General features: G+C 32.6%; 2 protein-coding genes across 2 annotated transcripts; one reads left to right on the top strand and one right to left on the bottom strand.

The window, feature by feature from the left end:
* Positions 1–2,343: 2,343 nt before the first annotated feature.
* Positions 2,344–4,061, top strand: LOC115883758 (putative nuclease HARBI1). The gene is made up of 5 exons (XM_030902166.1): positions 2,344–2,523; positions 2,644–2,837; positions 2,937–3,069; positions 3,477–3,633; positions 3,682–4,061. Exons 1-5 carry the CDS (start codon positions 2,344–2,346, stop codon positions 4,059–4,061), a joined length of 1,044 nt encoding a protein of 347 aa, XP_030758026.1.
* Positions 4,062–4,182: 121 nt separating this feature from the next.
* Positions 4,183–4,927, bottom strand: LOC115883716. The gene is made up of 2 exons (XM_030902115.1): positions 4,697–4,927; positions 4,183–4,573 (listed from the first exon to the last, which is right to left on the bottom strand). The coding sequence occupies exons 1-2, from the start codon at positions 4,835–4,837 to the stop codon at positions 4,208–4,210; spliced, it is 507 nt and encodes a 168-aa protein (XP_030757975.1). The 5' UTR covers positions 4,838–4,927; the 3' UTR covers positions 4,183–4,207.
* Positions 4,928–26,229: the final 21,302 nt, after the last annotated feature.

Genomic DNA, 26,229 nt, shown 5'->3' with positions numbered 1-26,229 from the left:
ATTTACGTTTTTTTTTATATTTATTATATTATAACACTGTATATTTTTAAAGCTTCGATTTATATTTTCTTAAGGTAATTAAAAATCTAAAGTCATAAAATAATTTTAAATTAATTTTCCAATATATGCTGCGCACATACTGCACTTTAGTTAAGCAAATATCTGTTACTGCTATTTTGCTTAGTACGGCTTGGTAAATTTAACTGGCGCGATATCTCTCACACAAAATCATAGAATGCATTCCCGCTCATTCATGCATGTGCCGCATTTTCAAAGGCTAAGGCGCTCATAATTAGTTCTGAGACCGTTTGAATTTATTGTGGTATAAGTTGGCTTGTTGTTGGTTTGTTTTTGAATTTAACAAACTCTACATTCGATCATGTCTAACCGTAGTGATAAAATCATGGCACTTCTTACCAAGAATAAATCAACAAATAGTTCATCACCTATGAAAGTGTTTAGCAAAGAAAACGTTGTTCCAAACAATTATTCTTTATCTACGTTGACTTTTTGTGACACTAGAAATAAGATTTTGGACCCAGAGAATCAAAGTGTTTTGCAGGAAATACCAGAATTTACACGATGTAGTAAGTTTATTAGTTTTATAGGTTTTTAGTTTTACAGGTACTGATTTCTGTGAAATTAGCGTTTCTTACAAATTATGTTTAAAATTCGCCAAATCGTACCTATAAATAAAACGAAAGTCTTTCCGAGTAGTTCGCTAGTTTTATTTCTTCTTGAAATCAATCAAATTCGTATTGGGAGTATAAATAATTGAAAACTTGTAGGTACATTAATAGAAAAATTGGTTAAACGTAACGTAAAGTTGTGGGCTATTTAATTTATCAGTCCAATGTCGCATTGAAAATTAATTAGGTAGTTTTTTTACATAAAAATTACATTTTCGAAAAATTAACTTTTTTAATTAATAAGGATTTCGTAAAAATATTGTAGGAGCAGCTTTTTACCCGCTATGTGTATTTGGTTTTTAATTTTGCCGTTTTGATTTCAAGACAACAATGTGTTTCAGATGATGTTATGATGCAGTGGATAGAAACATTACCAGTTGTACTTGCAACGGGAAGCGATTCTTATACAATCTTACAGCAGATAGAATCTGAAACTGTTACTGAACTGCAAATACAACAATTTAACCGCACATCTGCATGTAACCTAACCTCTAACCTTGAAAAAAATGTATTGCAAGTAAAGAATGATTTACCAGAGATTGAAACTATCAATATTCTATCTTTGTGGACTCTACTGAGTACAGGACTCTACTGCTATGATGAGCCTAAGAAAAATATGGGCAGATAGGAACTTAACTAAAAACACCAAAAAGACCCTTGTTCGATCTTTGGTGTTCTCCATATTCCTATACGGGTCTGAGTCATGGACCGTCAACAGCGCTAATAGACACTGTATAGATGCATTTGAGAAGTGCTGGAGGAGAATGCTCCATATCTCATGGACAGCTCGAAGAACGAACCAGTCAATTCTCGATGAACTTGGCATCACAGATCGATTATCCACGATCTGCCGTAGACGCATCCTGCAATACTTCGGTCATATCACTCGCCGAGGTGAAGACAACCTTTAAAAAATCATTGTACAAGGCAAAGTAGAAGGCCGAAGGCTCAGAGGACGATCACCATCAATATGGCTTGACCAAATAGCAAATATTACAGGTCATCCATTTCAATCAAATCTCCGAGAGGCGGAAGATCGCCAACGATGGAAGACCAAAATCACCAGCTGCACATAGCCATAATGTCACGATTCTTCAGACATGAAGGGACGACGAAGAAGGACTCTACTGGTCAAGAAATAAACCATTTCTACAAGGAGGATGACTCTGAATTTTTTTCTCCGTGTAATGGAAGCAACTTCCAAAATCCACTTGAACTGAGCGCTGATTCACCTGCAATCACAGTTTTGCCCAACAACCTCACAGAAGAAGGAAATAGAGATCAGTTGATTGCTGATTCGCCTGGAATCACAGCTTTGGCAAAGAATCTCACCATGAAGAAAATGCAGAGGAGTTGAGCACTGGGCCCTTATTCTTGAATGTTGGGGAGGAGAACTTGTCCGGGAAATGGGCGTGGATCGCTTTAAAACAATAAAATAGTATTCTTGAATATGTGACCGTGAAGTAAATGTTCCCGGGAATTTTCTCTTTTCTCCACTTCTCGGCCAAGAGAAAACGATCTCCCGCTAAGGTTCTAACCTCAAAAATTGACAGTAGATGTATTTTTTATGTTGCTTTTTATTGTTTAATTAAATAAAAATATGGATGTTGAATATTTTAATAATATAATCCTAAATGATATAATTCAAGAAGATATGGAAGATGCTGCAGAAGCAGTAGAAGCAATTAGAAATGTTCTGCCACAACAAGATCCATTTGCTCTTTCGGACCATAAATTTGTGAAACTTTTTCGCGTCTCAAAAAATCTGTGCCGGGAAATAGTGGAAATGGTCACTCCATATGTTACTGTTTCAACACGATTGTCGTCCTTAACAGTAAGAACAAAGCTGTTGTTTTCTAAACTAACAAGGCATGGTTTTGCAGCTAAATAATATATTCATACAAACCGTAGAATATCATTTAAATGTTAGTACTTATGATTACATGTTTTAAAGGTACTAGCAACATTAAGGTTTTATGCATCAGGAAGCTACCAAGAAATTACTGGTAGTAATAGCTTTGTTGCTATAAGCCAGGCTTCAACAAGCCGTTCTATAAAAGAGATAACAAATGCTCTGAACAGACCGGACATTCTTAGAACGATTCGATATCAACTACTGAAGATTTTGAGGCACTACGTACTAGGCAAGTTATGACAAGAGTGACAGAATATAATTTGTTCTTAAATAAAAAAACATGTTAGCAATCTTAGTGTCTGCTTTATAACTATATATAATTTTTATTTTAGATTTTATGTGAAATACAGATTTCCAGGGCCTATCGGATGTATTGATTGCACACATATTAGTATTGTGACCCCACAGCAAAACGAGCATCTATATATTAATAGAAAGGGATATCATTCACTCAATGTTCAATTGGTTAGTTACTTTTGTTTGAACAGTTATCTTCTTTGGTACTGCTATAAAACATGATTCATATGGCAAGACGTTCTATGTGTTCTTTAAAAAAGAAACATACCTTGATAGTTTTTATTTACAACAAAATAACACTAATTTTCCACAACACACCAAAACATTTTATCTTAAACTCTGTATGCACGTTTTGCTAACCATGTTAGAGTTATTAGCAGATTATTAAAACTTAGTATTTTAATCATCTAGTGATGATGCTGACATGGTTAGTGAAACATACATCCATAGTTTAAAATAAACTGTTTTGATGTTTTGTGGAAAATTAGTGGTATTTAGCTGTTAATATCACCAATGGTTCCAACATCAATTGTATTTGATATTTAGTTTATTGATATTTTGAATTTATTTTTCAGATTTGTGATACCAATCTTAAAATTCTGAACTGCAATGCTAGATTTCCAGGATTAACCCATGATGCACATATTTGGAGACAGTCACCTATTTCCACCCTCATGGAGAATATGTACAGAGAAAATCCTGACAATTTATTTTTTCTTTTAGGCGACTCAGGTAAATATAGGAAATACTTTGACAGCCTGATAATTATTTTATTTTCAGGCTATCCTACCCGTCCTTGGTTGTTAACTCCATTGGGAAACCCTCAAAATGCTGACGATGAGAGATACAATAACCATTTCTGTTCCATACGTTCCACAATTGAAAGATGTAATGGGGTTCTAAAAAATAGATTTCGATGTCTTTTAAGACATCGTACACTGCATTATGATCCAGTGATGGCAGGGAAAATTATAAATGCGTGTTGTGTTTTACACAACTTGTGTATTGACAACAATATCCCTGAAGCTGATGAGCCACATGAAGTTCAAGAACCAGATTATGGAATTTATGCTGCCCATAATTATGTAGATAATATTAGAGCAGTTAATCCAGATCTGGTTGCTGCAAGAGAAACTCAGCGAAACATTATAATTAAATAACTTTTTTTGATATATCATATATAATAAAAACTTCAAAATTATTTATTTTAACTAATTATTTTGTTATACATAGAACATCACTAACCAAACCCCAAATAAAACATTAACAAACCAAAAAAGTTTCTGCCATAACAAATCGACTAAAATTAAAAAATATGAACAATGTTGTTTGCTATCATTTCAACATTTTCCGAAATATTTTCAATAACTTTAATTTGTTTTTCATAATACTCCTGCTTTATTTTAAAATGCTCTTCTAACAACTGTAACTTTTTCTTTTGATATTTTTCTGTTGCTGACATTCCTTGTTGGCTTATCATTAGGAACTTTTCATTATTTCTTAAGCTATGGCTTAATCTGGAAGAGTTCACACTTTTTTTTCTTGAATTTTTTGGTACAGTGTTTTCTGCAATGTGCAGGGTAATTTTTCTTTCTTTTTTTGGTGTCGAAGTTGCAGCAACAGGCTCCATGCTATCTTCATCTATAATCTCAATATTAGATTCATTTTCTTTCTAAAATAGACAAAAAATAGAGGTGAAATTAGCTACTTGTAGATGGGTTTGTTAAAACAGTGTGGTGGTCGCTTTTGATTTGACACTATATTTAATGAAAAGTATAACTAGTGATTGACTTACTTCCTCGATAATATGGAAAATTACATCATCGTTTAAGAAAAATGAATCAGGAACTTCATTCCCCTCCACTGCTATAGGTGTTAGAATTTCTAAAATTTCTTCATCGGTAGTTTTGTTCAATGCTGGTGGTGGTGGAGGCATTGGTGGACCACCTCCTGTACCATTCCTGTACTGCTTTTCTTTCGAAGCTTTATTTTTGACATTCTTTCGAAGGTCTCTCCAGGTCTATGGGGAAACAAAGAACAATATTTTTTATGGAAATGTATATACTGATATTTAATAATCGTTAAAAAAGAAATATTGTTAAAAATGACTGAATAATATAAATTTTACCTTGTTCCACTGAGGGGTAGCATTTAATGTTGCAGTTATCTGCTCCCACAGTGTTGTTAAGCTACCTTTTTTGTATACGTTGGGGGTAAGTTTGCCCTTTGCATTTCGGGTCTTGCGTATACAAAGTCAACCAATATTCGTTTTTGTGTGGCAGAAAGCTGCCTATTTTTTGGCTCATGTTCTGCCATTTGTATTAATATGTATGTGACTGAACTATAGATGTTAAAACTAATTAATGATGAATGACACTATGATGTTCAAAGCGTGCAATTATAAAGAGTAGAGCTAAAACTAATAAAAAATAAAAAATGACGCGAAACCAAAATGTAAGGTTATATTGTCATATCCTTCCTCCAGTTCTTCGTCTTTTATTTAAGGTTGGGCCAAGGATGGGTCTTAAAACCGCATTTTTTACATTCTGATTGACACTTGCATTAAGTGGCAACACTGTGAACACTCCTAGGCGTTCAAGAATACGATTTTTCTGTTCCCGGGAGTAAAAGTGGACTAGCCTCCCTGGGTAGGTTCCCGGGAATCATACCTTCCTGGACATTCAAGAATCAAAGAAGCCCTGATGTACCTGAAATCACAGGCTTGGTAAACAACATCGTAGAAGAAGAAAATGCAGACGACTTGAACGCTGATGGACCTGATAGTACAAACAGCCTTGCAGAAGAAGAAAATGCTTTCGAAACCATATATTCATTGACAAAAGAGGGAAACTTAAGAAAACGAAAAAAATATAAAGCGAATTTGAAAACAAGAAAACGTATAAAATTAAATCGGATAAGAGAAGATCATAAGCCCTTACCATCGTGAAACCGTAACAAGTGCAAAAAGATATAATAAATAATAATGCAATACTAAAATTTCGGAGCTTCGGCGCTCTGAAATCAATAAACAGTTTTGGGATTTGTAATGGTTAGTGTTCAGGCTAGCTAAGACATTTTTGTTAGATTATAATAATTGTTTATAGTTTAAAGTTACTCTACTATGTTAACAAAGTTGAAGAAATTTCCCATTATAAAAACTTATTAAGGTACCTTACCTTTAAGATGATAAACGACCCTACTTTATATTCGTAAAATTATAACTTTAACTTAACTATTACCACTGGGAATTTTGATCGTAAACCTATATAGCTGTCGCAGACGTCTGCCTATCTGAACAATGTAAGTTTAGGGCAGTGTCGTTTGGTTTGGTTTGGTTTGTCCACTGTTCTGAATATTAGATTTAAGAACATGAAAATTGTATTGTACGCCTATGGCTATTTTTGAAGTGAGACATTATTTAAGAGACTAGAACGTGGTTCTAGTCTCTTTAGCTTTACGCTTTTAATCTCTTTTAGCTTTACGCGTCCAGAGTACGCACGACGCGTCGAAAGACGCCATCCGCATATCGACAGTTACAGACTTTTTCTTTGGCTTTTATAATATCGTTACGAGAAATTTTAAACGTTCTTATTTTAAGTATTATTAATAAGTTTCATTTGTGTTATATTTGTATACAATAAGATAAGTGTAAAAGTTATCGTTGTTGAATGTTATTTCAACTGGTCCTTCGACAGTCCAACTACCAGAGTCATCCAGATTTTGGTTCTCCGCCAAGATACATTTTGGTCTTACAAGCCAGAAACATTTTGGTCTTACGAGCCCCAACCATTTTGGTCCTTCGAGCCGGATACATTTTGGTCCTTCGAGCCGGATACAGTTAGAGAGACGAACATTCATTTTTAACACTTGTAAACGCTTGGCAGTGAAAAGGCGACTCAAATCTGCAGACACTGAAAAGAAACAAAATACGTTCAAGTATTTTTTTCCTGGCGAAAATTTATTAACCACAGCAGTAACTTATGAAGTCTGTAAAGTATTTTTCCTGACCACATTAAGTTATAAAAAAACTAACGATCGGGTGATAACGGAAGTTTTGTCGAAAACACAAAAGGGAAGCCTTCAACCAAATCGAGATAAACGCGGGAAACATGAGAAAGACAATAAATTTCAACAAGAAAATTTACTTGAACGCCATATTGAATCATTTAATCCTACAATCTCTCATTACCGACGTAAGCATGCGCCGCTTACTCGATACTTACCTAGCGATGTAAATATTTCCCTAATGTTTAATGATTTTAAGGAAACATATCCTAATTTAAAATTGTCATATGAATTATACCGCCGAAAAGTGAAGAACTTGCATATATCGTTTGCATTGCTAGATAACGAAGAATGTGAAGATTGCGAGCAATTTAAATTGCATGGTCATATCAAAGACAATTTACAACAAGATTGTGAACAATGTCAAACGTGTAAAATACATATAGAAAAAGCTCCTGCAGCTCGAAATCTGTATCGTGAATTTGCTGAGCAGTCCTTTGAAGATGGTACAATTTGTTGCTCAGCAGACTTACAAAAAGTAATAATGCTGCCACGAGTTGATTGTTTCAAAAAAAGAATCGTTGAAAGAATCGTTGAAACGAATATCTTCACAAAAAGAATCGTTGCATATCACGAGAGTTTCGTTGCAGTTGGCAAAAAATCGAAGAACAAGCCGTTTGATTGTGTATCTGTAAAATATTCAGAATAATAAATTAGCTCATAAAACACGAACTTTACTTCTTAATTGATCTCAAGGTTTTTTTGGAAAACATTAAATTAAAAAAGGCTCGATATCTCAAAATGGCGAATTTGCACATACGGCACTTTCGTTTAGCAGGGCAGTATATGTTATGTATTTGTATATATTTCAGAAATATTTTATATTATGTTGTATTTGTAAATTAGTTTATTAGAAATATATTTTTATTTTGCGTTTTGATCCTCCCCCATGGTGTGACACCTTGTCGTGGTGGGGGAGCTTAAAAACTTCAAGGACCCTAAAGGCTATATTGACAAACCTTGCCAATTCTTTATGTGAATTATATAATGCTATTGGTGAGGTTTTTCTAATTGAATAAGTCATTAAAGTTGAGAAATAATACAAAGTGAGACACATTTTTTGAATATTTATTTATTTGTAAATGTAGTATATTTTTGGTGTTTTATAATTATTTAAAACTGAATGTATAAATTTTGTTAATTTTTATACACTCAGATGAAAAAAAAAACGTAATGGAGAAATTTTTGGTCAAATTTAAAGTTTATATTGTTGTTATTTTTAGCCCAATTTTTATGAATTTTTTATCAACCTGTACATAATTATATTAACTTTAATTTTTAAACTCAGTTTTTTATAAACTTTAATATTTGGCATATTATACAGTGTTAATCGAGGGGTTGTTTTTTTTACCTTAACTTTAAAACACCCTGTGCAATAATTTCGTGTGTAAATTTTCTTAAAATATAATTTTACGGTCAGAACCGTGTCTCCTGAGCATTTTATTTTTTGGATCATGTCAATATATGCCTTGGTTAATTTTTAAGAGCGAAATGAACTTGACACCACCAATTTGCAATTTTTTCAATTATCATTTTTTTTTGAAGTTATTTTTCAATATGAGAAGCCGACTTTGGTGATTATTGTGCACGATATACTGCCCATCATGTTCGACGTTTGGGACATGCTTGGCAGGAGGGTTAGAGGTCGCGAAGCGATCCCAGCTTCGTTAACTGAACTTCGCTTAGTTCTTAAAGAAGAATGGGAAAGCATAACGCAATATGTAGCCTCAATGACAGTATGAACGGACGTATACAGGCATAGCAGCCAAGGGAAGCAATGCAATGTATTAGGATATTTTTTACAATTTTTTTTTCTGTTTGAATACTTAAGTATTACAGAGGCTTTCTTTAATATCGTTAGTTCTGTTATTGTTATTAATGTTTATTAAAACCAGGACTGTATCGTTAGTCTTTATCGTTTTTTATTTATTTAGTATGAAGTATCCAATGCAGTGTAATGACATTACGACAATAGTCACCAAACCCATCTCGTCATTAAAAAACTACATCAAAAAGTAATGATAATTGAAAAAACTGCAAATTGATCGTGATCAGTTCATTTCGCTCTTAAAAATTAAACAAAGGATGTATTAACATGAATCAAAAAACAAAATGCTCAGAACTCATAGTTCTGACCGCAAAATTATATTTTAGGAAAATTTACACACGAAATTATTGCACAGGGTGTTTTAAAGTTAAGGTAAAAAAACAACCTCTCGAATAACCCTGTATAATATGCCAAATACTAAAGTTTATAAAAAACTTATTTTACGAATTAAAGTTGATATAATTATACACAGTTTGCTAAAAAATTCATAAAAGTAGGGCTAAAAATAACAAAAATAAAACACTTTAAATTTTACCAAAAATTTCTCCGTTGCGTTTTTTTGCATCTGAGTGTATATACCTGAATAAAGTTTAATTTATTATGTGTAAATATCATAAGCAATATTTTAATAAAATAATAAATTAATAAACTTTTAGTGTTTTATTTTATTTTCTGGGATAATTTCAACCTAGATTATTAATTTAATTGTAACAAAACATGGTATTTTTATTGTTTTAAATGTTTTGTTACAAATAAATTAATAATTTAGATTGAAATTATCAAATATATGTAAAAAACTCATGAACTGGCAGTAAACGTCCATTTAAAAATATGACGCGAACCTTTAGTTCTGCCAGTAGCCCGCTTGGATCGCGGCGAGGGCGTTTCCAAGCTTTAACATTGGAAGTTTCATTTCTTTCGGTTAGTTATTTCTATGGGTATCTGCACAGACTAACCTAAACAGATGCGACAAACAATGCAAATGTGAAAATTACATTTTGGCGAATGCGCCAGGCAAATTTTTCCGTTAGATTTGTCATATAGGCAAATTTTACAGCGGACCAGCAAAGTAACCTCCATTCGTTTACTAAGAAGCCACGCCTCCTTCGTGTAGAAAATAGAGAGGTAATTTTGTAGTTCGGAATCAAATAGAGATGATTTTAATTTCATTAGTTTTTTTCAATTTTTGATACATTCACAATCTATACCTACTAATATATAAAATTCTTAAGTGACTGACTCACTGATTAATCACGATCCTGCTCAAACCACTCAACGTAAGTAGCTCAATTTTTGGCATACAGGTTGATTCTAGGGTGTAGAGGTTCGAAAGAAGAAATTTTTCGAAATTCCAGTTCAAAGGGGAACCATCCCTCAAATATTACAATATTTTTTATTTAAAAACGGTCAAGTTTCCGAAAAAACGCTTAAACACGTATATGTTATTTTGTTTTTTTACATAATTTAAGATTTTAAAAATGTATACAGGGTGTTTCGAAAATCTGGTCATTGATTAATCACGATCCTGCTTAAAGCGCTTGACGTAAAGCTGATTTTTGGAAAACGGATTGACTTTAGGGTGTAGAGGTTCGATAAGAAGGGATTTTTCAAACTCGAATTCTAAGGAAGTGAAACCACCCTCAAATATTAGAATATTTTTATTTAAAAACCGATGAGTTTTTCGGAAAAAGCTCTTAAAATATTTTATTTTGTTGTTTACATATTTTAAGATTTTTTAAAAATTTATACAGGGTGTTTCATAAAATATGGCCATTGAGTAATCACGATTCTGTAAACTGCTTGACATTTAAAGCTGATGATTTTTAGCTTAAACGGATTGACTGTGGGGTGTAGAGATTCCATAAGGAGGGATTTCTCGAATATTTCAAGAGGGTGAAAATGCCCCTCAAATATTACAATATTTGTTATTTAAAAAACAGTTAGTCTTTCCGGAAAACGCTTGGACACGCATAATTTATTTTGTTTTTTTTTATATTTTGAATTTTTAAAAATCATACTGGGTGTTCAAAAGTTGGGTAATTGATTAACTACGATTCTGCTTAACTGCTTGACGTAAAAAAATTATTTTGACAAACAGATTTGAAATAAATTCAACGAGATTGAAACTACCCCTCAAATACCAAGTTATATAATATCGCCATAATTGTTTTCTCAGGCTCAGGACATAAATGTGAGAACATTTTATCCAGTTTAGCTTATGTTAATGGAAATTTTGAAAATTCCTCATCTCGGGGATGATATAGGGGTGAAAGTTGGTATGAAAATTTATTACTACCTGGCATAGAAGTATAATATTTTTACAAAGTTTATGTAGTTAATAAGTCGATTATTTGATCGAACTATATATCTATTCGCTTTTTTCGTTTTAGAAAATCTAGGTATTTTCGGAAAAAAACACCCACAGTTTTGATATAATTTAGTCTGAAATCTAAAAAATGTATCTTCTTATTTGTCTATTTTTTTAAAATAAAAAAAAAACATTTTTTTAAAAGCATTTTTTTTTTAAATAAAATCAAAACAAAAAAAAAAAAAAAAAAAAAAAAAAAAAAATACTAAGAACACCGTGAACTAACTAAATGTAAACCAACAAAACCCAACAGAAAATTAAAATCGAAACAGCTAATAATAATGATGTATGTAATATCCATGTGAAACAACTGAAGAGACTGACTTAAAAATCCTCTGAAAGCCTTCAATATTCCCATCTTAGATTCCCATATTCTTTTTCTAGGACACTGTTGCCAATTCTACTTACCAATTTGTATAAACTATATCGGTATCACGGCACATGCAAACAATATGCCGTGTCTGTATCATAAAAGTACCTATTTGCTATATAAAAGATCAGCTGCTAAATTTTAAATCAATTTAAAATATCACATAAAATGATAGTAGTGCATAAAACTATTAACAAGCAGAAGGATATAAAAATAATTAAGATAATTTAAGCTGTCTAATAGTAGACAGACTTTAGATTAATATTTGAAATTAACAGCTGGAAGTACAGCTAAATACAAACGGCAAGCTGACAACAAAAATCTGTTTCTTTAAAATTTTATATTTCTGATATTTTATATCATTTTAATTTTAAAGATATCGTCATTTTCTTTTATACATATGTATTGATCTTAACCCATTGTTAAGTTTGCCAAATTTCTCATACTTTACAGAAATAAATATTGTGATATTTCAACATCATGTAATTATAGTTATTTATTATTATCAGGAGAAAGCGCTAATACAAGTACATATAATATTTAATTCTCACATAAAAAAAAATTCAAGCGCGAAATCTCGCTTTGACTTTATAATCGTACGTCGGCTGCGACGGCCAGACGAGGCGGCGGGGTATCAAAGGCAAGGTTAAATGCGAGAAAGAACGAAAAAAATGGAAGCTTAGAGAAGGGGGTGTGCGGGAACGATTTAAAGTCACCACGGCTGTTTGTTTGGCCGAATATTTTGCCTTCATCGACGGTATCGCCGCTCTGTCGTCGCACTTCCGAACATAGGTCTTTTTGAACACAAAATTTCCCATAAGGTGTCACATCTGTTTAAGTTAGTTTGTGGTATCTGCTAATAAAGAAAGCGGAGAAAGTATTTTAAATTATCACGATTTTAACGGTGCGAAAATGCCCGACGCCGACGCTTTAGTTACAATCATAGACCCCCACGCACATACAGTCATTACAAACATATATGAAAACCCTATAAAAATTACAATTTTAAACCCATTTGAAATGGAACCAATTGATGAATTAGATTGAAATTTTATCGAAAAAATGGAAACAGATACCGAATTTAAGGCGATTCTTAACTTTTGTAGTGAATATAGGGATATATTCTACTGTGAAGATATTCCTTTAATATTTACAAACCAAATTAAACATAATATAAATTAACTGAAGAAATACCAATTTTTACTAAAACATGTATGTAAACTATGTACAGGGTGTCCCACTAAGAATAGCTCTCGGCTGTATCTCGGAAATTATTAGTCGTCGGGCTTGCAGAAAAAAATGTTTAACTAAAGGGATCATGACAAAAGGGATCATGACAAATTGCTGGAAATTAGTTTCAAGTTTGCAGAACGGCCGCTAGAGGGCGCAACTGCTATGGAAACTAAGTAAATGGAATTTTTACGAATTTGCCTAGATAAGGTTTAGTATAAATAATAGGTTCACAATCTTCAGTAAATTTTGTATCTTTTTGTCAGAGCCATTTTCGCCTATCTGCTAAAATAAAGTGGTGGGGGAAGGTTAGATCTGTTATCTCTCGTTTAAAAGAACGTTTCTTACTCTATACTATGCCACATAAACAATAAAAATAAGTTTTTGAACGTAGACGCTAGGGGGCGTTATCTTATAACTTAACAAATATTACGCGTTTTTTCAAATAATTTAAATGCGATAGTATATGTAACTTCAGCTGATACTAAAGAGGTAATAAAAGCTTGAAAAGTCAGTGAAAATCGCATCTTAATATCTCTTTTCAAACCAAAGTTATTAGCAAAATTTTGATAAATACGAAAAAACAAGCCCTTAATTACCTTATTTTTCCTATTACGGTATCACTAGCCCTCGCGATTATGACCATTCTAATAAAACATATGATAAAAAAGATTATTTTATTCAAAAAATCGACAATGTACCAGAATATCATAGTACTAGGTGTATTAATATCTAATAATTAAATATTAATAATTTTGGAAAACGTATTTACTTTAGGGTGTAGAGGGATTTTTCGAAATTCGTGGCCAAAATTAAAATTCTGAAATAGGCAATATTCTCATAATTAATATTTGAAATGAAAGGCAACATATATATCTATAAGCTAAAAAAAAGTTATCATAAATTTTCACCGTATTCTCTAGTTACATTGATCCAAAGTTAGCCTTGGCAAGACAAAATGTTATGCTAGTTGTCATTACTTAAATTTTCGTTACTAATGACGTTTGGTTTGATTGTGTTTCAATAATTTTTTGCGAAAAGTGAAACATGGATTGTGTACCTTGTGTATGTAAGTATAATATTTTACTTAGTAGTATTTTAATGCATATATAAACTTTTATTGGTTTTTGTTTTCTTGTTCCAAAATGAAAAAGAAAAAAAAATTAAGCGTTCATTCGGTTAAGCATTTAGTACCCTATTAATGCGTATTAAGCTCAATGCTTTTCACTGTCTTATTTATCAATGCTTAATCTTATTAACTGTGTTAAAAATAACTGCTAGTTTTTGCTAATCTGTTCAAAATAACAGATTTTTGGCTCTAAACATAATGTGAAATCTACTTATATAATACAAAATAAACCATAACAGCCATCCGACATTTTTTTAAAGGGACCGTTAGGTTAAGGGTCTTTTAAGTACCATTTTAACACTGATTGATGACCTGTACGTCACGTCAAATAAATTGCACCTTTAAAATTTAATTGTCCTTTAGTTAATGGACACTTAAAAAATGTCTGTGAAAGTGACTGTAAGTGACGGGTATAGGACATATCAATACACAGCTTAAACCTCTGGGTCTAGAGACTCGAAATTTTGCACAAAGGTTCCTTATACAAAGTAGGCGAGCAATGAAAAGAATTTTTTATAAAACTTGAATTTAAAGGGGTTGTAACCACCCTTTCCAAATATTGTAATATTTTTTATTTGAAACCACTGTTTCGCAGGCAAATGCTGGAACACGTATTTTATTCTTTTTTGACATACGAAGATATTTTTTTCCACGACGATTGTCCCATAGGGGGTGAATACAACACCGTTTTCATCAAGCTGAAACCAATAGGAGTAAAAAACTGAATTTTGGCTTACGTATAGATTGTTAGGTGTAGAGGTTCAATAAGTAGGGATTTTTCAAGACCCAAATTTTAAGGGATGAACAACCCCTTAAATATTTTTTATTTAAAAACTATTGATTTGTTGAAAAGCGATAGAAAATACGTGTTCAACCATTTTTCTGCAAAATTAACCAATTTTAAATAAAAACACTTTTTAGGGTTCTTCTCACTCTAGCAAAATTTATATGTAATGAAAATGAAAAACATAAGAACAATTTTTCAAAATACATGTTTAAAGAATTAGAAAACTATAGAATATTATTCTGTGATAATAATACCTCTGTTTCGAACTTTGCAATTTTATACCACCTGTATAGCATCAAAATTAATAATAACATTTTTTTTTTTTTAGTTTTTACTTTTAATGTAAATACTAGTTTCGAAAAAAAAATGGTTTATGCTACAAAATCATTTTGGCCACAATTAAGGAAAAAACTCCCCTCTGTGCACTCAATGATTCATGGTGGGCTTTGGAAAAAAAAGTTGATTTTAAAGGGACAGTTTAAACATGAAATATTGTATATCGACTTATTTTGATAGTCTCAGCAGCGTTTTTTATCTTTGATTTTTTTTAAATAAAAGCAAAAATGAGAAAGAAAAAAAAAACGCTGCTAAGAATATAAAAAATAAATTGATTTAACTCTTACTGACATTATACCATTGCATTCAAAAACAACTTTCCAAACCTACCATGACCTCACTGAGGCTTCGTTTCTTATTCACTGTCATTGATATCTTAATTATTAGATATTAATACATCTGGTATTATAATATTGTGGTATATTGTCGATTTTAGAATAAATTAATTGGTTCTATATATTTTTTTTTTAGACTGGTATTAATCAACTGTGTTATAAAAATAAAGTGATTAAGGGCTTAGTTTTTCGTATTTATTATAATTTTTATTATAATATCTTCGGTTTGAAAAAAGATATCAAGATGTGGTTTTCGTTGACTTTTTAAGCTTTTATTACTCTTTACCATCAGCTAAAATTACATTACTATCGCATTTATTTTTTTTTGAGAAAACGCGCAATGTTTGTTAAATTGTAAGACTGGGCCCCTTAGCGTCCACATTCAAAAGCTTATTATTGTTAAAACGGTATAATATAGAGTAAGAAACGCTCCCGTTTGTTGGATTCCGTTGACCCAGTCTGGAGTTATTAATATTTAAACAAAAAAAGATCTAACATTCCCCCACCACTTTATGTTAGCAGATAGGCGAAAATGGTTCTAACAAAAAAGATCCAAAATTTACTGAAGATTGTGAAGCTATTATTTATAGTACACCTTATCTAGGCAAAACTTCGAAAAAAATCCATTTCCTTTTTTTCCATAGCAGTTGTGCCATCTAGCGGCCGTTCTACAAAATAATTTCCATCAATTTGTCAAGGTCTCTTTAGTTATAATTATTTTTTTTTCAGCAAGCCCTACGACTAATACTTTCCAAGATACAGCCGAGAGCTATTCTTAGTGGGACACCCGGTACATATAAAAATATAATCTTAGACAAAACATATAGATATCCTCAAGTACATAAATCAGATGAAAATAAAGTAAAAATCGGAAGTAAACAAAAAAAAGTAAACAAAATGTTAAAAGTAAGTAAACCAAATGTTAAAAGACAGTATTATTCAGCCATCTAATTCACCATGGTCAGGCCCTATTAGGGTCGTTCCAAAAAAAGCAGATGCTAGCGGACATAAAAAATCGAGAATTGTCATAGATTTTAGAAAACTAAACAATAAAACAATAGATGATAAATTCCCATTCCCGAACATTACCGATATACTAGACAAGCTGGATAAAGCCCAATATTTTAGTACATTAGATTTGGCTAACGGGTTCCACCAGATCGAAATGAACCCTCATGACATTCCTAAAACTGCTTTTTCTACTGAAACAGAACATTATGAAGAGCATGCCGTTTGGTTTAAAAATGCGCCTTCTACCTTTCAACGCGTAATGATTAATGTTTTACGAGAACGAAATTTGTGGTGTTTATCTAGATGACGTCATTGTGTATCGTACCTCTTTATAAGAATATAATAGATAAAATTAATTTTTGAAAGATTTAGGCAATCAAATTTTAAGGTTCAATCGATAAATCCGAATGCTTACATAAAGAAGTAGCCAATATTGCTCACAAAATTACTAAAGAAGATGTAAAACCTGACCCTGCTAAGATAGACGTTGTAAAAAAATCCCCATACCAAATAAACAAAAAGAAATAAAATCGTTCTTAGGAGTTGCTGGATATTATCGTAGATTTATAAAAGATTTCGCCAAAATTTCAAAACCACTGACATTAAACCTCAAGAAAAATGCTAAAGTCGTACATAATCAATCTTTTAGAGGATCTTTAAATCTTTAAAAAATTACTCATAAATGCTCCAATACTCAGATACCCGGACTTTACACAAACTTTTGTCTAACAACTGACGGACGCCTCAAACATAACAATTAGTGCTGTATTATCTCAGTCAAATCCTCCTAATAACAACACTGTAGTATATGCTTAGCGAACTCTGAACGAAACAGAACGACGCTACTCAACGACAGAAAAAGGCCTATTGGCTGTTGTCTGGGCTTGTAGGTATTTTCGACCATATTTGTACGGACGTAAATTCAAAATTTTTACTGATCACCGAAATTTGGTGTGGCTTTTTAATCTCAAAGAAACCAAACTCAAAATTATCAATATCTAAATAAAAAAAAAAAAAAAAAAAAAAAATATATAAAAAGTGGAAAACAAAACTCAAATGCCGATGCTTTTTCACGTATTTCTTTCCAAGCGCTAGAAACTGAATCGACTCTAAATAATCCCGGAGATATAGACCTTGATATAGACAAATTTTTAAATGATATAACTAATAACCCACAAGAAGTTGACAATACAGAAATCAGTAAAATCATTGAAGAATTAGAACAACCGACAACATTGCGAGTTAATATAATTCAAGATATTCGAATTCCTGCTCCTACAGATACTGATGCAGGTCATACAGCAAATGCTAATGAAACCTTAGCCGATATGACTATAGCTTTGTTCGGGTTCTTGTTATTACCGATTCTGAACCGTCCTAGAACTCTGCAGCGCATGCGCAAATGAAATAATGTCTTCATATTTCCTTCTGCGCATACGCATTACAATTCTTGGACGGTTCAAAATCGGTAATAAGAGAAACCCGAATTAAGCTTGTTAGACGAAATAATCAATAGTAAATCAAATCAATTGTTAAAAAAAATCACCATATAACGCCTACACAGGTTATTCATTCGAAAATCTCGAAGGTAAAAAAAATATCAACGCAACTATACCAGCTGATAATTAATCTGTCTTAAAATTCCTAAAAGAACATCTTAAAGATAAAACAACCTATATTTATTTTCATTCAAAAGAATTACGACCAATATTCCACGAAGTAATAACAAAACATTTTGGTAATATGAAATTTGTCGAGTGTACTAAATAAGTAAACAATGTCAAACCAGATGACGCGATATGATTATACGATTTTTTCATGAAGCTAAAACAAATCATCGCGGTTACAAGAAACTTTAAAAAGAATAAAAAATAATTAGGTATTTTTGAAAATCAATGAAAGATGATATTACTAACTTTATTAACAAACTGTGAAATTTGTCAAAGGGCAAAATATAATCGTAGACCACCAGATCAACCTCTTATACTAACAGAGACCCCGGCAAAACCATTTGAAACAATTCACGTCGATACACTACATGTAGGTAAGTAAAAATTTCTAACCATTTTAGATAAATTTTCCAAATCTGGACACGCCTTATCACACTATGGTACAGCGATATCAGTTTGTCAAAATTTAGTTCATTTCTTTTCATTTTTTTGGAGTTCCAAAACAAATCGTTTCCGATAATGGGACAGAATCCAAAAATGATGTAGCTTTATGTTTTCCAATATTAAAAATTGATTTTTAAAAAATAATTCTAACTCAGAAAACCAAAGATTTATTTATTTTTAACTTCATTTAATTAACAATAGAAAAATTGATAATGGTGACGTTGTGAGATTCGTTCTGCACTGCTGTCGATAGATCAATCCGTCGTTCGAAGTCCTGTCTTCGCTATTTATAATTAAAGGGTATCTTGCATCAGCATTATTGAACAATGAAGGCTGGATACATAACTCCTCCTTGCGAAGAAGAAACTCTAGGGTGGACTAACTTGAGTTTCGTTAATCATCCTTGGATGGGGAACGGGCTGCGATTGAAGTTTTCTAAAATGAAATGTTATTGCAAAATAATTAGAATGGAGAAGATGCTCCAAAGTGTCCAATTCACTGCATGGGAATGAATGTAGAAGTTTTCCATTGGGGTTTCTTCTTCTAATTGAATTAAATGCATTTTATCCAAGGGTACTTTTTCAATATTTAATTTCTTGATTGGAATAACATTTATATTTGTCAATGTCTGTATCCCAGAAATCAATAGAGGGTGTGTACTAATAATCCCTTGTTTATTAGTATAAGTCAAGCTGTGACATTATAAATTAATATTCTTTCGAATGTGAATAAATATGTTCATTTCAGGGCCATTACTTGTTTTTCTTCACATATAGTAGTTATTTTTCTTCTTTGGAAATACTGCAATATAATGTATTTGATCTACTTCTTCTATGATGTTATTCTTCATATTGATAGATATTTGATTACAAGTTTGTGTATTCTTCGTAGTGGATAGCATTGACGTAACGCAATCTTCACTTTGAGGTAGTGGTAGGAGATGACTTCTTTGGCAAAAATTCTGATTTGTCTAACTGAATTTTCAGGTTGCTCTCTCGTAATCTATCAAATACTTTTTTCAAATTTACGAGGTGTTCTTGTAAAGAAGTCGAGAATACTATTATATCGTCCATGTATACGAGACATGTTTTGTTGACCATTCCTCTTAAAACGTTGTCCATCACACGCTGGAACGTGGCTGGGGCATTTTTTAGGCCAAAGGGCATACGTAAATATTCGTAGTGTCCATTTTCAACACTAAAAGCTGTTTTCTTGATATCATCTGGGTGCATTTCTATTTGGTAAAATCCACTTGCAAGATCTAGTGTCGAAAAATATTGACAGCGACCAAGTTTATCTAGAATATCTGATACGTTCGGAATAGGGTATCTGTCGTCGATTGTTTTTTTTCGTTTAATTTTTCGAAAATCGATAACTAGACGCCATTTTTTCCTATTCGAAGCATCTGCTTTCTTCGGAACGATCCATATCGGGGACGACCATGATGAATCGCTTGGTCTAATTATATTCTGATTCAACATATCTTCAATTTGTCGTTGGACTTCTTCTTTGTGTATAAATGGATAGCGATACGATTTTGAGTATATAGGGAATTCTTGTCTCTTCATCTTAATTCTATGTTTTATAGTATTAGTAAAAGCCAGTGGTATTAGAAAGACTGAATATGAATAACATAATTTTAAAGTTTGTTTTATATTCTCCATTCATATGATCAGTTCTAATAAGTGAATTTATATCAGTATGACCATCTGAATAAGGACTATTAATAGAAAAATTATATAATTCGAAATTATTTAAATCTAAGCTATTAACTTTATTGGACTATAAGTATATTTTGAATATCCTGTGCTGTTATGAATTTCTACCAAGTGCATAATTATTTTGTTCGCAAGTTATATTGGGATAAAACAATCATAAATATTTGTATTTAAACTTATTTGACCATTAGAAATTGAAACAGGAATATTTAATTGTTCGATAGATTTTGATTCAATTCGAGCGAAAATAAAAGTCATTTTGCTCGTAGTGAGATAAAATGGAATTTCAATTAAAAGGTGTTTTTAATTTATAGTTATTCAAATCTAATTGAACTTTTAAATCTTTTAATGCTTCGTAACCTATTAAGCCGTCAAAAAAGTGATGAAATTTAAAAAGATAGAATTTCATTTTTTGTTTTGATCTAAATTCATCAAAAGCTGGAATTTCTATACAGTGATTCCTAGTTGTTGTTTGGAAAATTGATGATATAGTAAATGGTTCCTTTTTTATTGAATTATAAAAATATTTTTCAGCCTTTCTGGATTTATAAAAGATTTAGTTGCAACTGGTAACAATTAATAATTTTAAAGGAGGATTTTAATTTGAATATATGGTAAATCTTTTTTATCGTATATCGAGTGAATTTCTACGTGTTCTGGTTTTTTTTCGTTGATGTCGGGAAAATTTTGTTCACTGTATGATGATGTATGTGGTTGGTTTGTGTCATCATATCTTTGAGTTTCATTTATAGTGTGTGTATTAGCATATTCCGACTCTGAGTAGTACTGTTGTTCGGGATAGGAATATTGATAACCTTCGAACTCATTGTTTGAAATATAAGGCTCATTGTCATTTTGTTCTACGTTGTGCAATTCCTCGAAAACAAAATGAGGTGGATTAAAATATCTTTGTTGATTTACGGGGGGTTTTGGAAAAGTTCCGTGAGATATTCCGCTCATCGGTGTAGGTTTTGAAAATTGATTTTGAGGGATATTTCTAGGTTTAAAGACATTGGTTTTTTTAGTCCCACAAAACTTGTTTGTTTGTGAAAAATTTGGGCGGTGTAACTGCCTCGGTCTTATATCAATAGGTTGAGAAGGAAAGACAGGTTTGGTTTGTCTTGAGAAATTACTTGGAAAGTTCTGTCTAAAAGGTTGGATTAAATTGATTAAATTATTGATTTTGGAAGGGTTGGTTTGGAAAATATTGTGTGAATGTTGGAACATTAAATTTTGGTGTGACTTGTGGTATGTGTGGTCTTTGTAAATGTCTTATGTTATTTTCCGAAATTATGAATTGTCGTGCTGAAGCCAAACATTCTGGTCTCATAGCCCTAATGCTAGATCCTAATGGTTCTTTAAACCTGCTAAAAATATTTTCAATGTAATGGTGTTGTAAAATTGTTTTTTAATTGTCTTTGTTGCTCAATAGTTTCGTGTGTGTCGATATAATTATGTAAAGCACTTAAATTAGACATGACACTAGTGTGGAATTGTAGTGGTGTTTCATGATTTGTTTGTCTTAATTGGTCTAAATCAAAAAGCAAGCCATTTTCATTACGTTGGTCTCCAAAATGAGCAATTAAAGAAGTTTAATGCTTTGCCAATCTTTATTTATAGAAATACTATAAACCTCTCTAGCCCTGCCAATTAATTTTGAATATATGCCATAAATAATAGTCACATTTTGAACACAATTTACATGATCTGGTCTAGTATCCCAAAAAATTTGAAATTAAAGTATTAGTTGTCTCTAAGTAAGATGATAGTTCTAATGGATTACCATCGAATTTAGGTACAATTTCTAACATTTTGCATCAAAATGCGGTGGTGCTGACATGTTTAAGTTTTCTGGTTTCTCTAAATTCAAAATTAAACTTATTCTAGAACTTAACTTAGAGAATTAATTGATAAGCTAGATAATAAATTCATAAATCTATATCCGTTTCTAGTTACGTTTTCTTGTCTTAAATCTAATTCGCTTAAATTTAACTCGCTATTTTCGCTACTTTCTGCCAAGGAATTAGGTGATAACGAGGGAATTGACATGGACAAGAAGTACTTACATGAGTAGTCTTCACCATAGTTTCTTTTCTTTTTTCTGACGTTGACCGGGAGATACAGCGAATAGAGCGACCCACTTCGTTGGTCCTAGAAGTGCCGTAGTCTGTCTCTATTTTCTCTCCAGCGGTTCCTCTTCTTGCACGATGCACGAAGTTCTTTTCTTAGAATTAATGCTTGATAGCAAAAGAGATGATTTTCTCAAAAATTTCTTCCAATCCTACCGATGATCAGTGCCACTTTATGTTTTCCAATATTAAAAATCAATTTTTTAAAAATAATCTCTAACTCAGAAAACCAAAGATTTATTTATTTTTAACTTATTTTAATTAACAATAGAAAAAATTGATATGGTGACGGGCAGAGATTCATTCTGCACTGCTGTCGATAGATCAATCCGTCGTTCGAAGTCCTGTCTTCGCTATTTATAATTAAAGGGTATCTTGCATCAGCATTATTGAACAATGAAGGCTGGATACATAACTGTAGTTACTGAACTATTAAAATCACATTATATAATTCATTTTACAACCCCACATCATGAGTCCAATGGCCTTCTAAAGGGTCACACTAAAGACCAGACTAAATTCCACACTAATCGAACACTTCTTCTCGAAAGAATTCTTTCAGAAAAAGATAATAACACTGATATTATAACATTAATGTCCTATGCTGTAATCACATATAATAGCACCATACATTCAAGTACTAATTTCGCACCCTATGAGTTAGTGCTTGGTAATACCGACACACGCGACCCTATGTTAGTTTTACCAGGTTTGCGTTTACACGGAATACGCAACTACTCATAGAACTAATACAGCATTAGACACCAAATTCCAAGAAAGTTCAAAACTTATTGCGGCCATTGCACATTTGGATTGTGGTTTGGATCGACAGCTAGGTTTATTAAGAAGATAAGGTCAGTCATATCTATTACAAGCCATGTGGTTTGTTTTAAAGATAATTTTACGAGCGTTAATAAGGGCTTTTCGTAATAAGTTTACTTTTTATAAAATACAAGTGTAAGAATATCTTTTTTAATCTCATTCCTACCAACTAGGTACCTGATTCTGAAACGAGGGATAGAACGCACCATTGGTAAAACATCTGGTTGTTTCATCGATGATGCCCGCTTTCGAAAAATATACTTCTTGAAATAAACCTAGAGGATATAAAACTAGCGTTAAAGAAAGTCCATAATTGGAAAGCTCCAGGACCGGACAATATCCAAAATTTTTGGCTCAAGTCCTTTGAATCAATACACCAGCCATTAACTAAATGCTTTCAACAAGTGCTTCAAAACCCAGAACAAATACCTAAATTTCTTACCATCGCGAACACATACTTGCTTTTCAAAAAAGGAGATCCTGCTGATCCGCGTAATTACAGACCCATTACTTGCCTGTCAGTACTGTACAAATTACTATCGGCTGTTATAAACAACCACATTTATAAGCACTGCCAATTGAATAACATAATAGCTCTGCTACAGAAAAGATGCGCTAGAGGCCCCAGAGGTTGTAAGGATCTACTTATCTGTGACTCTGTAATATCTGAGCAAGCTCGAACCAAGCAAAGAAATCTACATGTGGGATATATCGATTACTCCAAGGCATATGATTCGGTACCACATAATTGGTTGATGAAAGTACTGGAGATATACAAAATCCATCCAATTATACAAAACATCGTAAAACACTCTATGTCTAATTGGAATGTAAACCTAATGTTAAAAAACTGCCCTTTGCAGACCATCCAAATAAACAATGGTATATTCCAGGGCGATTCGCTTAGCCCTACATGGTTCTGCTTGGCTCTAAACCCTCTCTCTACATTACTCGATAACACTCAAATGGGATACAGGTTAGATAAACGAAGTGGAGTTAGAATTAGTCACATGATTTATACGGATGACATTAAATTATTTGCTGAATCAAGGAAACACCTTACATTATTACTTGATAGTACAAAATCATTCAGTGACAGTATTGGAATAGCATTCGGCTTGGATAAGTGTGCGGTTGTGAGTGCCTACCGAGGTAAAATAGAGCGGGTGGGTAACCCAATCATCGATATCGACATGCTACCTCAAGGAGAAATATACAAATATCTAGATATAGAGCAACATCTGAGTATAAATCATACAGATATGAAGCTTAAGTTTAAGCAACAATATATTAAAAAGTCACCAAACTGCTTAATACTAAATTGAATGGCAAAAATCTAATAACAGCCATAAATTCTTGGGCAATCCCTGCACTTACTTACTCCTTTGGAGTTATAAAATGGAGTCGAACGGGCCTAGATGAATTGGATCGACGCACTCGCGTACTTCTAACTAAATTTAGATATCTGCACCCAAATTCAGCCATTGAACGCCTGTATTTACCACGAAATAAGGGAGGGAGAGGTTTACTAAATATCAAACGCATGTGCAACAATGAAGTGGACAATCTCAGACGCTATTTTTACAGACAGCCTGGTCAACTTACGATAGACATTATTAGGAATGATATTAATGCCACGCCACTGAAGCTTCATACAGACATGGAAGAAGACGTTGTGCCGGTAATACAGTCAAACGAACAGCGATGGAGAGAAAAGGCTATACATGGTCGATACGCCAATCAGATAGATAACGAAGCTATAGATAAAGACCTTTCACTATCTATTCTCCGAAATGGCGACCTACATCCAGAAACGGAAGGCTTTATCCTCGCCATCCAGGATAAAGTCATAAGAACGAGAAACTATGAGAGGCATATACTTAAAGTTAACAGCGTGGATAGATGTAGAATGTGCAATTCAGTGGGAGAATCAATAGAGCACATTACGGGCGGGTGTTTTATCTTAGCAAATGATGCCTACTTGGGTAGACACAACAGCATAGCAGCCATAATACACCAAACTATTGCTTCAGACTGTAAGCTTTTAGAAAATAAAACAGCGATGTATAAATATGAACCCATATCAGTATTGGAGAACCACCAGTATACGCTTTATTGGGACAGGCCTAATATAACCGACAGGCACATACAGAATCACCGTCCTGATATTGTTTTAATAGATAAAGAAAAAAAAGTTGGACTCATCATAGACATAGCCGTCCCACTAACCCTAAATATTATAAAGACGGAGAGAGAGAAGGTCAATAAATACCAGGACCTTGTAATAGAAATGAAAAAATGTGGAAATTGTCTAAAATGGATATAATACCAATAGTGATATCAGTTGAGGGAGTTGTATCTAAATGATTTAAGGAATTTTTGCATAAGGCCTCTCTACCCTCAGGCCTTTTAGAATTTAGAATTAGAATGAGTGGGAGGGGGGTTAATCACTTCGACCTTACAGATCCATTGTGTCCCCCTTTCTTGAATCATAACTCATCATACAGTCCCAGGGCTTTGACAAAAGCCAGTATCTGGGACGGTTTTATAGAGGGTAGTTCTCCATCTCCAATATCAGTCGTACCAAATCGAAAAATATACTTCTTTTTACTTTTCTAAAGTGCGTGGTCGAATACGGGTGTTTTGTCTTTCGTCCAGAATTCGATACTTAACGGTAAATCGTCTTACAGTTATTGTGAGTGTGCTTCCTGTTTTATATATTAGGTGAGTCTGTGCTCACGGGCAAATTTACCTTTATTTACATTTCATTTAATTATCATTTATTGGTATATATTTCGTTTATTCCTTACTGAGCAATTAATTACTTTTTACAATATGGGTTTTATACCTAGGCCTTTTATCTGTCGTTCAGATAATAGACACTGTCGTTCGTGTCTAAAGACGCTGTCGTTCAGTGTCGAAAATTATTCCTGTCGTTCGGAATAATTGGCATTGTCGTTCGTGCCAAAACACTGTCGTTCAGTGTGATTAATATTATTCCTGTCGTTCGGAATAATTGGCATTGTCGTTCGTGCCAAAACACTGTCGTTCATTGTGATTAATATTATTCCTGTCGTTGGGAACAA

This window comes from Sitophilus oryzae, unplaced genomic scaffold (assembly GCF_002938485.1).
Source record: "Sitophilus oryzae breed Bouriz unplaced genomic scaffold, Soryzae_2.0 scaffold_1977_pilon_pilon, whole genome shotgun sequence".
Lineage (NCBI taxonomy): Eukaryota > Metazoa > Arthropoda > Insecta > Coleoptera > Curculionidae > Sitophilus > Sitophilus oryzae.
Note: the sequence above shows the minus strand (reverse complement) of the source record. Positions and strands in the feature narration are given on the sequence as shown.